Source organism: Pinus tabuliformis, chromosome 6 (assembly GCF_031772625.1).
Source record: "Pinus tabuliformis cultivar Carrire ecotype Pingquan chromosome 6, CPIR1, whole genome shotgun sequence".
Lineage (NCBI taxonomy): Eukaryota > Viridiplantae > Streptophyta > Pinopsida > Pinales > Pinaceae > Pinus > Pinus tabuliformis.
The window spans coordinates 420,283,162-420,295,045 of record NC_142292.1 but is presented as its reverse complement, the minus strand read 5'-3'; the positions used below and the strand labels follow the sequence as shown (position 1 = coordinate 420,295,045).

The 11,884-nt window shown below is 32.6% G+C and overlaps 1 protein-coding gene across 1 annotated transcript; it reads left to right on the top strand.

Moving 5' to 3' along the window:
• Positions 1 to 3,681: 3,681 nt before the first annotated feature.
• Positions 3,682 to 4,958, top strand: LOC149259097 (uncharacterized). Its single transcript, XM_089417363.1, has 4 exons — positions 3,682 to 3,835; positions 3,998 to 4,125; positions 4,235 to 4,439; positions 4,561 to 4,958. The coding sequence occupies exons 1-4, from the start codon at positions 3,766 to 3,768 to the stop codon at positions 4,683 to 4,685; spliced, it is 528 nt and encodes a 175-aa protein (XP_089273489.1). The 5' UTR covers positions 3,682 to 3,765; the 3' UTR covers positions 4,686 to 4,958.
• Positions 4,959 to 11,884: the final 6,926 nt, after the last annotated feature.

Sequence of the window (11,884 nt, the reverse complement as noted above, 5' to 3'; positions counted from 1 at the left end):
AAAATCCTAACACTACTTTGTCTACAAATTGATCTGTGGGATAACTTAATAAGCAAGTAACCATAGAAATAACCTTCCTTGACATTTAAGGGAAAGAGAAGCAGAATATGGGGGATTATGGCTATGCAATTCATAATTCTCAGGTAGAAAAGACTTAAAGATATGGGCTCGTTGAGAAAAAGTAAGTTTTTGTTATATTTCCATGAGTGAATCAGTGGAAAATGGATGTAAGGGAGCTTGGGGATTAACCTGAAGAGCTCGGCAGATGGCTTTTGGTGTAATTGAGAATAAAATTTCATTATTTTGGGCTATTACAGCTTGTTGGCTAGGGAGATACCTAAGATGACACCATGTAACGAATTCTTGGAAAACATGAGTTTGGGGAAAAATAAACTGAGGCAAGAATGACTCCCAGATACTCAATTCATCACTATTGTCTAAATATTTTTTATTTTCCCAGTTATGAAGTTCATACAAGTCAAACTCACACTAGGCTTTTGCTAATTTGTACTGTTTGTTGACCAAATGGAATTCATCTAAATTATGAACAGGAGGCAAAACATGACTCTTGACAACCATTTTTCCCTTTCCTTTATGAGAAGACATCTTCGACTATAATGGTTGCTTAGGAAAACAATATTACTAGGTTGTAATTGACCAGTTATAGGAGAGGAAATGCTACTGCAAAGAGCATTGGTGGACTTGGAAACCTTCGGGTCTTAACCTACATGGATCAAACAAATGGCGAAAGGAAATAATGCAAGGTGACATAGGATTTTAAAGCGAGAAAGGGGGGTGATTAACAGAAACATCACCATTTTGGAGTGTGGCATTAATGGAATTATACGTTGGTAGGAGAATTTAATGGCCAACGTCCATATCACTGTTCGAGGGAGACTTTAATGGCCAATGATAGGGTGATGTGGATGGTTGGGTGGCATGGTTGGTTGGGAGGATGACAGGTGTCGTGTTGTGGATGGAGCAGGAGTAGGTGGGTGCGAGAGGTAGTGGAGGGTGGTTTCCGGGGGGGGGAAGGTGGTAAGTCGTAAAAGGGGGGAGGCCTCCAGAATTGTTGTGGGGTTTCCAAGTAGCTTTCGATGGTTTTTAATAAATCATTTTTTGGACCCCCCCGTTAAGTCCTGAAAACTCGGGGGGTGGGGGGGGACATCCTCCCCTATTGGTGATTCGAGCGGGGATGATCTCAGCCTTCCAAAAGGTGCCAATGCTTTATTCGAAAGGGACAAAACATCACATCAATTCTTATTTTAAGCTTTAAACAAAGTCCATTGATAATTAATCAATCTTAAACATAATCAAAACAAATTAAGGCGACATTTTAATTAGTGCACCTCCTTTGGGGATTTTATTTTTATTCATTTTTTATATATTTTCTTTTATTCTCCTTTATTTTTTATATATTTTTCTTTCTTTTTGTATTTTCATAATTTCTTTTTCTTTCTACTTTTTTTTTTCCTTATTTATTTTTCTATTTTCTTTTATTTTCAAAAGCTAAAACAACTTAAAATGAAAAAATAATTTACAACATCGTATAGCTATATGATCATACCTTCATCACTATATCAAACATTTCAAGTACTCTCACTCTTTTATGTTTTGATATCTTTTTAGGTATATTTGTAATCAATTTTGTCTAAAATCCAGTAAAAATTGTGTAATCTATACAATCCAAGTGGCTATAGATATTTAGAGCATTGCATCTATTTAGTCATTCAAAAATACAATTTAAATAATGAAATTTTCACATGGTAAGCATCAACGTGTATATATATATATATATATATTCCACTCTAAAAAAACATGCACCTCATTTGAGCACTCTAAATACTTGGTAGATCTGTCATTAAAATAAACCTTTATTGTTCTTTAAATAAATTTGGGTAATTCATTTATATTTGTGACATATTTATTTATGATTTATATAAATAGAAAATAATCCACCATTTCAAAATGATCCTCAATATCTAATTTTATTGAATGTAGCATTATTTAATACATTTATAAAAATACAAAATATGTTATAACAACTAAGTATCAAATTTTCCTTTTTTATATGAGTAATAATTTGAAAAATTCAAAGTATTTATTATAGTTTATATTGGAAGTTTCAAATATGAGAGGACATTATAATGAAATATTATCGAGCGGAGAGGCTCATTCTACAACCTAGTATGATGTCATCAAAGTTGAAATTTTGCTCATATCGACCAAAATAAAATTTTTAAGAAATCTAAAAATTAAAAAAAAAACTATAGAAAACATTTAAATAATGTTGTCTCATAAAAAAAAATTTACACTTGAAGAAATTAAATCCCTCTCGACTCATATTAAATCAATATTTAAAATAAATCTATACTAATTTATATAAAAAAAACCTACTAATTATCATCAATTTCATATTTACCCACCAAACCAAACCTATGATCTAACAATTTGCTTAAGCTTTCTTTGTACATTCAACTTAACTTAATATAATTGAAATTTTGAAAGGCTCAATGTTAATATTTTTACATTCAACTTAACTTATTATAATTGTAATTTTGAAAAGCTCAATGTTAATATTGATCACGTGATATGTGTTGTTACGTGGTTGTTATATTTAGCCCATATCATTTATAGATTAGGAAAAAATTATATTGTTATGTGGTTGTTTTTCTTTAATAATGAATAATTATTTTGATAAATATTTTCAGAAAAATAAAAATTAATATAAAAATTATAATTAAATTAAATTTTTTATTTATAAATGTTTTTATTTAACTAATAAATATACTTTACTACACTAAAATTTTAATTTCAATTTCAATTTATACATAATTTAATCAAAATTTATAAAATAAAAATATACTTAAAAATCAAATATAAACTTTTCATATATAAAAGTACGAATGATTGGGATATGGATTAAGTTAAACTCGTACTTTATAGTAAATGATGTATAGTATACCAATACGATCAGAGTTGCGTAAGCATCAACTTAGACAAAATGGAAATTCATGTAATGAAAATGATAACGTTACTTTTTTATCATTAATAATTAAGGAAAATTATAACAGTTCTTCTTTTCACCAGAGAAAATATCCATAAAACTCTTTAATCTAAAAAAAATTTATAAAAAATCTTAATTTCAGAATTGAAAGGAAATTTTTGTTTAAGTTTTTATTATTTTTGTTTTAGTTTTTATTTTTATTTAAAGTGATAATAAATTTAGGTAATTGATCTTGTTCTTGATCGAATTGATTTATTGTCAAATAATAATGGGGTCATCAAATAATATAATGACCACACCTATATCCATCTCATTGTAAAATATTCAGCCAATCAACAATCCAAATAAAAATGCCTTTTTCATGAACAAAAATTGGTTTGAGCAATGTCCACTCAATTTTATTGTAAAATATTCAGCGAATCAACAATCCAGATAAAAATGGCTCTTTCATGAGCAAGAGCTGGTTTGAGCAATGTCCACTCAATATTTATTTTCATTTCGACGGATAATAATTTTATGTTTGAGCAATGTGGTCCATTCCAATCAGGGGGCGATTCCACCAGGCATCGTCTGTTGAAAATGTCAACATTTGGTTGGTTGTTTGCTCTCCATTGGTTACCTTATCTAAACGTGGATTGAGAAGTGGAGAATCATTAATCATTAAGTTAGATTACCTTAGTTCACACCTTTTATACATACATCCTCACTCTAACGGAGAACACAGATCAGTGGTCACGGAGATCCAAAACAATACAGAAATGGCCGTTGCGAGGTTTCTTTTGACGATCTCAGGCCTCATTTCAGTTATAAGTCTGCAAGTTGTTTACGGTATATACAATTGATTTCATTTTACGTTGGCTTGTTCGTAGAGATTCTGTAATGGTTTCGTTCGTTAACGCTTTTCTGATCAGCAGATCACAGTAAGTGTTAATGGAGTGAACAATCTTTTAATTTATAGAGTACCTTACTATTGAATTCATTCAACATCAGGTGCAGGGATTGTATGTGAGAAGCTGCCCGCGGAGATTTGCGCGTTTTCTGTGTCGTCCTCTGGAGCACGTTGTGTGCTTCACAAGTCCTGCATCTTGAGGGATGGCGATGTACAGTATGAATGTCAGGTGAGGTTACATCATTCGAATTTATAAATTCTACGTGAAGTACTGCATGCATTTCTATCTTCTACTCACTCTGTTCCTCTGAATTGATTGGGTAATGGATGGTGTGCAGGCATCGGAGGTTATGGCAGAGAGCATGAAGGAATCGATAGAAACAGAAGAATGCGTGAAGGCTTGTGGGGTTGAGAGGATGACAGTGGGGATGTCTGCAGAATCATTAGCGGAAGGTGGGTTTACAGAGAAGTTGTGCTCTCCGCGCTGCTACAACAACTGCCCCAACATCATCGATCTCTACTTCAATCTTGCTGCAGGGAAAGGTAACTTTTTACCATAATCGTCATCACTATATTGTATTCATATTCATCACTATATGAAAACCCACTAGATGTGTATATGTACTGAGCCCATAATTGATTTATTTATAAATAATTTGAGCAGGTATCTACCTGCCCCACCTGTGCGAGGCTCACAGAAGCGGAGACAGGCGGAGGATGATTACTGTTTCTATTCCTGGCATTGTTAGTACCAATATCTCAATTCATACCTCTCCTCTTACTCCGTAACAAACAATCTCTCCAACTCTCTTGTATCTTCGTAAACCCATTAAAGTTTCCATTCTATATTTGTGTAACTCCATAACGGTAGTGGGTCATGAAACATGCATAAGTTTACTTAGGTATTGATATAATCATTTTTATGTAATGGTACTTGGTCATGAAACATGTATAAGTTTAAGTACACATGGAATTGATATAACTATTTGTATGTAATGGTACTGGGTCATGGTATCGATATAATCATTTTTATGTAATGGTCCCCGGTCATGAAATATGTATAATTTTTAAGTACACATGGTATTATATAATTATTTGTATATAATGGTACTGGGTCATGGTATTGATATAATCTTTTTATGTAATGGGATTTGGCGATGAAACATATATAAGTTTAAATACATATGGTATTGATATAATTGTTTTTATGTAATGGTACTCGATCATGTATTGATATAAAAATATATAATTATTTTTATACTGTTGTTTTTTTATATAGTTTGAGTGGGTCTAATAGTTAAGAGCATGTGTTTCTTCTTAAAATCTCACAAGTTCAAAACTAGAGGGGTTAGAGTATGTATGCTCTTTTAACTAATTAGAAAATGTAAGTTAGGATATTTTGTTTATAATTTGATATTCAAATATTATTTGATATTTAAAAAATATTATCTATGTAATATCTTTATTTCTTTTGGAATAGAATTTTAATTTAATTGTATTTTTTTTTAAGTGGATGGTAGAGATTTATTCTCTATAGAATATTTTATAATGTTTATAGTAATATACACAATCCAAGTTAGGGTATTTTGTTTATAATTTAATATTCAAATATTATTTTATATTTAAAAAATATTATTTATGTAATATCTTTATTTCTTTTGGAATAGAATTTTAATTTAATTATATTTTTTTAAGTGGATGGTAGATATTTATTCTCTATGGAATATTTTGTAATGTTTATAGTAATATACACCATCCAGGTTAAGGTATTTTGTTTATAATTTGATATTCGAATATTATTTTATATTTAAAATATATTATTTATGTAATATCTTTATTTCTTTTGGAATAGAATTTAAATTTAATTGTAATTTTTTAAAGTGGATGCTAGAGATTTATTCTTTATGGAATATTTTATAAAGTTTATAGCAATATACATAATCCAATCTTTGAGGTTTATCATTAAAAAATTTATGCCTTTTTTGCCTTTTTAATTATATTGATTAATTAAAGAAAATGTCATGTGAACAAAAAATGAGTTATGATTTTTCAAGTATAAGCCATAATATTACCCTATGGTAATGTAAAGTGGGGATGAATCTCCATGATTAAAAATCATGTTACATATTTTTTAAATATACACATGCTTAACTTCTCTCTCTCTCTCTCTCTCTCTCTCTCTCTCTCTCTATATATATATATATATATATATATATATATATATATATCATGAATTTATACATAAGTGGAGAGACTCTCATTATTCCAATTCCAAGTTCTCATGGTTTGCTCGAATGCATAACTCACAATATTTACAATAATCCTTTAGGATTAGGTGTCAACATTCCCCCCTTAATATGAAGGGATGTTCGTCAGTCCAAGCATCATTCTAAACCTTTCAAACTTTTCTCTTCCAAGTGCTTTGGTGAAGATGCCCGCAATCTACTCATTTGTGGAACAATGACATAAGTGGATTGTCTTGGCCTCACCATGATGTCGAATAAGATGGTATTTTGTATTGATGTGCTTCATTCGATTATGGAAATTTTTGTTCTTATCCAACTTTATTGGAGTTGAATGCACTTGTTTCTCCTGCAAATCTTCCATAATTTTCCTAAGTTACACAATTTCCTTCATTGCTTCAGTTGTTGCCACATATTCTGCCTCAATTGTGGAATATGTTGGAACTGACTTTGCGGACCTCCACAAGACCACTCTAGATCCAAGACTCATAAAATGACCTAAAGTAGATACCCCAGTTTCTTTATCTCCATCAAATTCTAAATTAGAGTATCCAATGAAGCTGAAGTCGCCCACCTGTGTATACTTAAGTCCAAAGCCTTGAGTTTCCTTCAAGTACTTTAGAACATTTTTTTGCAGCAGACTGATGGCCCTCACAAGGCTTGTGCATAAACTTGGAGAGGATTCCAACAACAAATGGAATTTTTGGTTTGGTAGTAGTTACGTAGTTGAGACTTCCTACGAGTTTTCTATACTTTGTTGCATCCTCAAATTCTTTTCCTTTAGTGGTTTTGAGATTTAACTTTTGTTCCATTGGAGTAGTCAAAGGATTACACTTATTCATGCCAAACCTATTCAACAAATCTCCAATGTACTTCTTTTGAGAGATGAATATAAACTTATGATGTTGAGATACTTCAATACGAGAATAGTAGTGAACATGGCCTAAATATGTCATTTCAAAACCTTTCCTCAATTCCTTCTTTGTGGATGAAATCCAATTCTCATTGTTCCCTATCATCAGAATATCATCTACATACTCCACAAGATATACAATTGTTTTTCCAACTTTCTTGACAAATAAAGTTTCATCATCAAAATCATAATGTTTGGAGTTGAGTTTCAAAAGATGCTCAGTTAACTTCTTGTACCAGGCTTACATTTCTTTCTTGAGGCCATACAAGGATTTTAAAATCTTGCATACTTTATGTCCCTGACCCTTCACAAAAAATCCTTTTGGTTGGGACATAAAAATATTCTCTTTCAGATCTCCATTCAAGAAAGAAGCTTTTACATCCTTTTGGTGGAATTTCCAATTTTGTCAATCAAAATTTAATCTCCCAATTTTGTCAATCAAATCACTCAAAGTGTCATAAGTGTCTGGGCTTCATGGGGGGGAGAGAGTGGTTCAGAAGAATATTTCACAGATTGATCCAATATAGGAATCCCCCCTTCAAGATATGGAATCTCATTATCAAATTCTTGAAAATACTTTGCATGTCTGAATCTATCAAAGCGATCAAGTTGTCACTCAACAACATTGTCAGTCTTGGAAGATTGAAGAAAGATCACATCTCTAGATATTATAAACGTCTTATTGACTTCATCATAGAGACAATATGCTTTGGAGATATTTGAGTACCCTAAGAAGATACATTTGTGACACCTTGCACTAGGTTTGTTTCTCTATTCCTTAGGTATCATGGCATAGCATGTGGAACCAAAAACAGTGAGATGCCTCACCAAAAGAAGGTGGCCATACCAAATTTCATAGGGAGTCTTGTTTTTTATAGCAATAGATGGACACTTTTTATATACACAACACATAGAATTGCATCACCCCAAAACATCAGTTTAACATTCTTGAAAAGCATCATGGAACATACCATATTTAAGATTGTCCTATTCATTCTTTTAGCTACTCCTGTGTTGGGGATTATAAGGCACGGTTGTTTGATGTTTGATCCCATGTTGGTGAAGATAGTTTTCGAATTTGTTTGATGTATATTATTTTCCATTATCAGTATGAATGGATCCAAGATGAGATTGTGCATCATTTTCAATCCATGCATGAAAGTTCTTGAATGTTTCAAAAACTTCAAATTTGTTCTTTGATAAATAAACCCAACATATTCTGGTGTAGCCATTAATAAATGTTTTCATATCTTTATTTCCATTTGTAGAAGGAGCATGCATTGGGCCATAGAAATCATAATCAATGAGTTCAAGTTTTCTATGTGCTCCGGAATGAGAATCATGAAATTATTGTTTGTTGTGCTTTCTTATAATAGAAACATCACATTGCTTATGTGTCCTATGAATTATAGGAAAACCAGTAACAACAATTTTCTTCAACAAATGAAGGTTTTCATTGTTCAAGTGTCCAAATTTAGCATGCCATAAAAGACTTGATGGACATGTACCTTCATCATAGAGAGAATTATATGAGATTTTTTTTGAATGAGAGAGGTTTCTTGTAACTTCACAATTCTTTCTTCTTCTATCCCTGTCATGAAAAGTGAGTGATCTGATGATTTTCTAACCTCGGCCTTTCCATCAAATATATGAATGGAGTGTCCTTGTTGGTGGATGTGGACCAAATACAACAAGTTTCTCCTCAACCATGGGAGGTATAGAACATCATGTAGAGGAACGTCTGAAAGACTAGGCATTGCCGATTTGTGATTGCGATATCGCATATCATACATTGGAGGTGGAGGTGTGGTTATGAATCGACCCCAGCAGAAGTGTAGTTGCGATGCAATTTATCACATGTCGTAATTGCAAAAAGGGGTGGTGTTTACAAAGCAGCCCCAACTGTAAGTCTCAATTACGATTTTGTGATAGGATGGATGGATGCGATATCTTATACATTGTAATTTATAATCCCGATGGGTTCGTGTATCGCAGAATGCAAGGTTGTTTAATACCCTGATGGTTTAAGCATTATTTGCGATTACAATGGGTTTCTTGGATGTGAGATGTTACATATCATGATTACTACTACCGCCAGGTCTGTGGTTATCATAGGGTGTTTGATTCATGGGTTGGTCTGTTCACCGATGTGGGAAACGTTGATAGTAAAGAACCACTAGTTACAACGTGCAGTTAAAGGAGTTTTGTGCCATATTTGAAAGGAGTTTTTCCATATGTGTAATGGTGGTTACCATATATCATACAAGCCCGAGATCCTTGGTCGTAAAGACAATCCCACCTGCTTGACATGGTTTTTTGTTCAAAACTACCCAAGAGTTGAGGATCTATCACCATGCTTATTTAAAGGGAACTTTTGTGTTAGAAAGGGGGGGGGGATGACTCGATTAAATCAGAATTGATGATGCAATAGACCCTGACCCTGGTAGTAGACGAGGACCTCGTCTTGAGCAATAGGGAGGTTAGAAGAAGTTGGAGAAGGCCCGATTATCCAAATTAGGCATTTGGATAGGTGTTTTTGCACGATTTTTCACTAGGAGTTCAGTGGTTCTATCTGTTTCTGAATCTGGGCTCTCCATTCTTTTTCCATGTTCCATCTTGGAGGTAAAAGGACTGTAAAATTTTTTTCTTGTACTTTTATCTCCTTTTATGCCACTTAATGAATTAAGGCATCCCCACTATTTAGCAAAGCCCGGAGACATAGTCCAAATTGGACGAACTTTGTAATCAAATCAATATGTCATGGTTTTCATGTTCTTCTAGTTATTTCCACATTGTTTATGTGCTTTTAAGTTCCATTGTTAATTAGCTCTGTTATATGTAATTTCGATGCATTTGTAAGTAAAAGATCTTGGATCAATATTGTAGGCCTTCTAGGAAAGCTTCTCCAGTTATTATTCCTCTAACTTTAGTGAATTTGGAAGTATATAAAACTATGTTGCACAACTGAGCTTGATAGTTCTCTAATGGAATCAATTTTCCATTTGAGGCTTTCAAAGTTCGAATTCACCTCTCATGCACTAAATTAAACTTTCTATTAAATCTTTTCACCTGCAGTTTTAACTATTTGCATTTATTTTATAGATGTATCATGGGGTTCTTCTTTGTCATAACTCTCTTTACTTCCATGACTGTGTCTATTATGTCTTGAATTTGGAGTTCTTCAAGCTCATCCTTATTCTTAAAGTTCAACATCTTGATAATTATGTGTGCTTCTACTGGTCTATGTTCAATTTCAACTTGTGTTTGTTCAACTGCTATTTTAACATTCTGTACTAGTTCCTCCTGCTAAAAAATAATATGAAATGATGACCACAACTTTGTAATATTTTCATTTATGTTATGCCATATACTTTCCTTGGCCTCTACCAACATCTGGGTTGTCAAAGAATGATTCTCATACTTTGCAATTTGTTGGTGCAACTTGAAATTTTTTTGCACTTCTGCTAAATATGCATTATCCACCTTGATTTTATTCTCCTCCATTTTTCTCAATGATGTTAACAATCTCTCATTTTCTTGGTTAGTCAATGATAAATCTCCCAAAGCTTTGACTAACTTTTCAGAAGAATCTGTAGTGGATGTTTTTGCCCTTTCCATTGAAATTGTTTTTGTTATTTGTTGTGCTGGTGTACCTGTAGCTACTAAAATTTCATTTTTTTTCGGAAGTTCCTCAATGCCTATCTCCATATTTTGACTTTGAACATTCTATTCAACTATTAACCTAAATTTTTTTCCTTTTCTGTCTTCAGCTGAGTGATTTCTTTGGTTTGTTGATGCTTTGTAGTTTGGAGCTTGAGTTGCTTTCTTAGAGCTTGAATATCTGCATTTTTATTTTTGATCATCTCCTCAACTGCTTTAATGTCACTAGGATCATATCCTAGTTTAATTACCATATCCTCAAGAGTTTTGGTTATGGTGTCTTTGGCCAAGGTGTCTTATGTTGTGAATGCATGTTGTTTAGAGAGGCTTGTATCTTGAAGGCTTCTATGGATGAAGTTGTTAAGATAGAGTAGATCATTTCACCGACCTATTTGTGTAAATAAATCTTGTTGATTGCATGAATTTTCTTGGTATCAAAAGAAAAGAATGAGACTTTGTATTCTTCTGCACATTTAAGGACTGGAACTGTAGGTTCCAAGAATTCTAATTGGAACTGTCCCTTCTTTGTATCAAGTGAAAACAATAACCTACGTTGAGTAGTAGAAGTCTGCTTCCAAAATTTTGTATATGTAGTAGCCTTCAATGCTTCATTCTTCTTCTTAATTTCCTTGTTCCTCGAAAAAATGTCTTGTTGTGTTGCAATTTGAGATGTATAAGAGACATGTGACTCTATTGTCTCCTGACCATATGGGAATGAAGTGGTGGGAAGACCTATCAAAACAACTGTGGCTTGCTCTTGTGAGCCCTTTTCTTCTGACAATAACTCTTGAATATCTATTACCTGAGTATCACTTTTAGTATCAGTCTTAGTATTTTTCTTTGGATATTTCTTTCTCCTATTAAAAACATGAAATTCTACATCTTGAGACCCTGAATATATACGAGACATACTTTCCTTTGATCTCTTAACTTCTTTTTCCTTTGAAATATGACTTTGTAAAGATGTTTGACTGACTATTTTCGCTTCAGCCGCTTGCAGTGTATTCTCTATCCACTCCTACTGATTGGCATACTGCTCTATTTCTGGTCTAGGTGTATGTGCATATGGTGTGGTCTTCTGCTCAACTCTCAGTTTTGAAATTATCCCTAATGGATCATAAGACCATGTAAAACTTAGCTAGAAATTCATTTTCTTTAGTAACTCATATGCT

Excerpts from the sequence above, each read along its gene's own strand:
- LOC149259097 (XM_089417363.1), top strand. The coding sequence starts at position 3,766 with ATGGCCGTTGCGAGGTTTCTTTTGACGATCTCAGGCCTCATTTCAGTT. Across the intron at positions 3,836-3,997 it reads AAGTCTGCAAGTTGTTTACG|GTGCAGGGATTGTATGTGAG; the intron begins GTATATACAATT and ends ATTCAACATCAG. Across the intron at positions 4,440-4,560 it reads CAATCTTGCTGCAGGGAAAG|GTATCTACCTGCCCCACCTG; the intron begins GTAACTTTTTAC and ends TAATTTGAGCAG.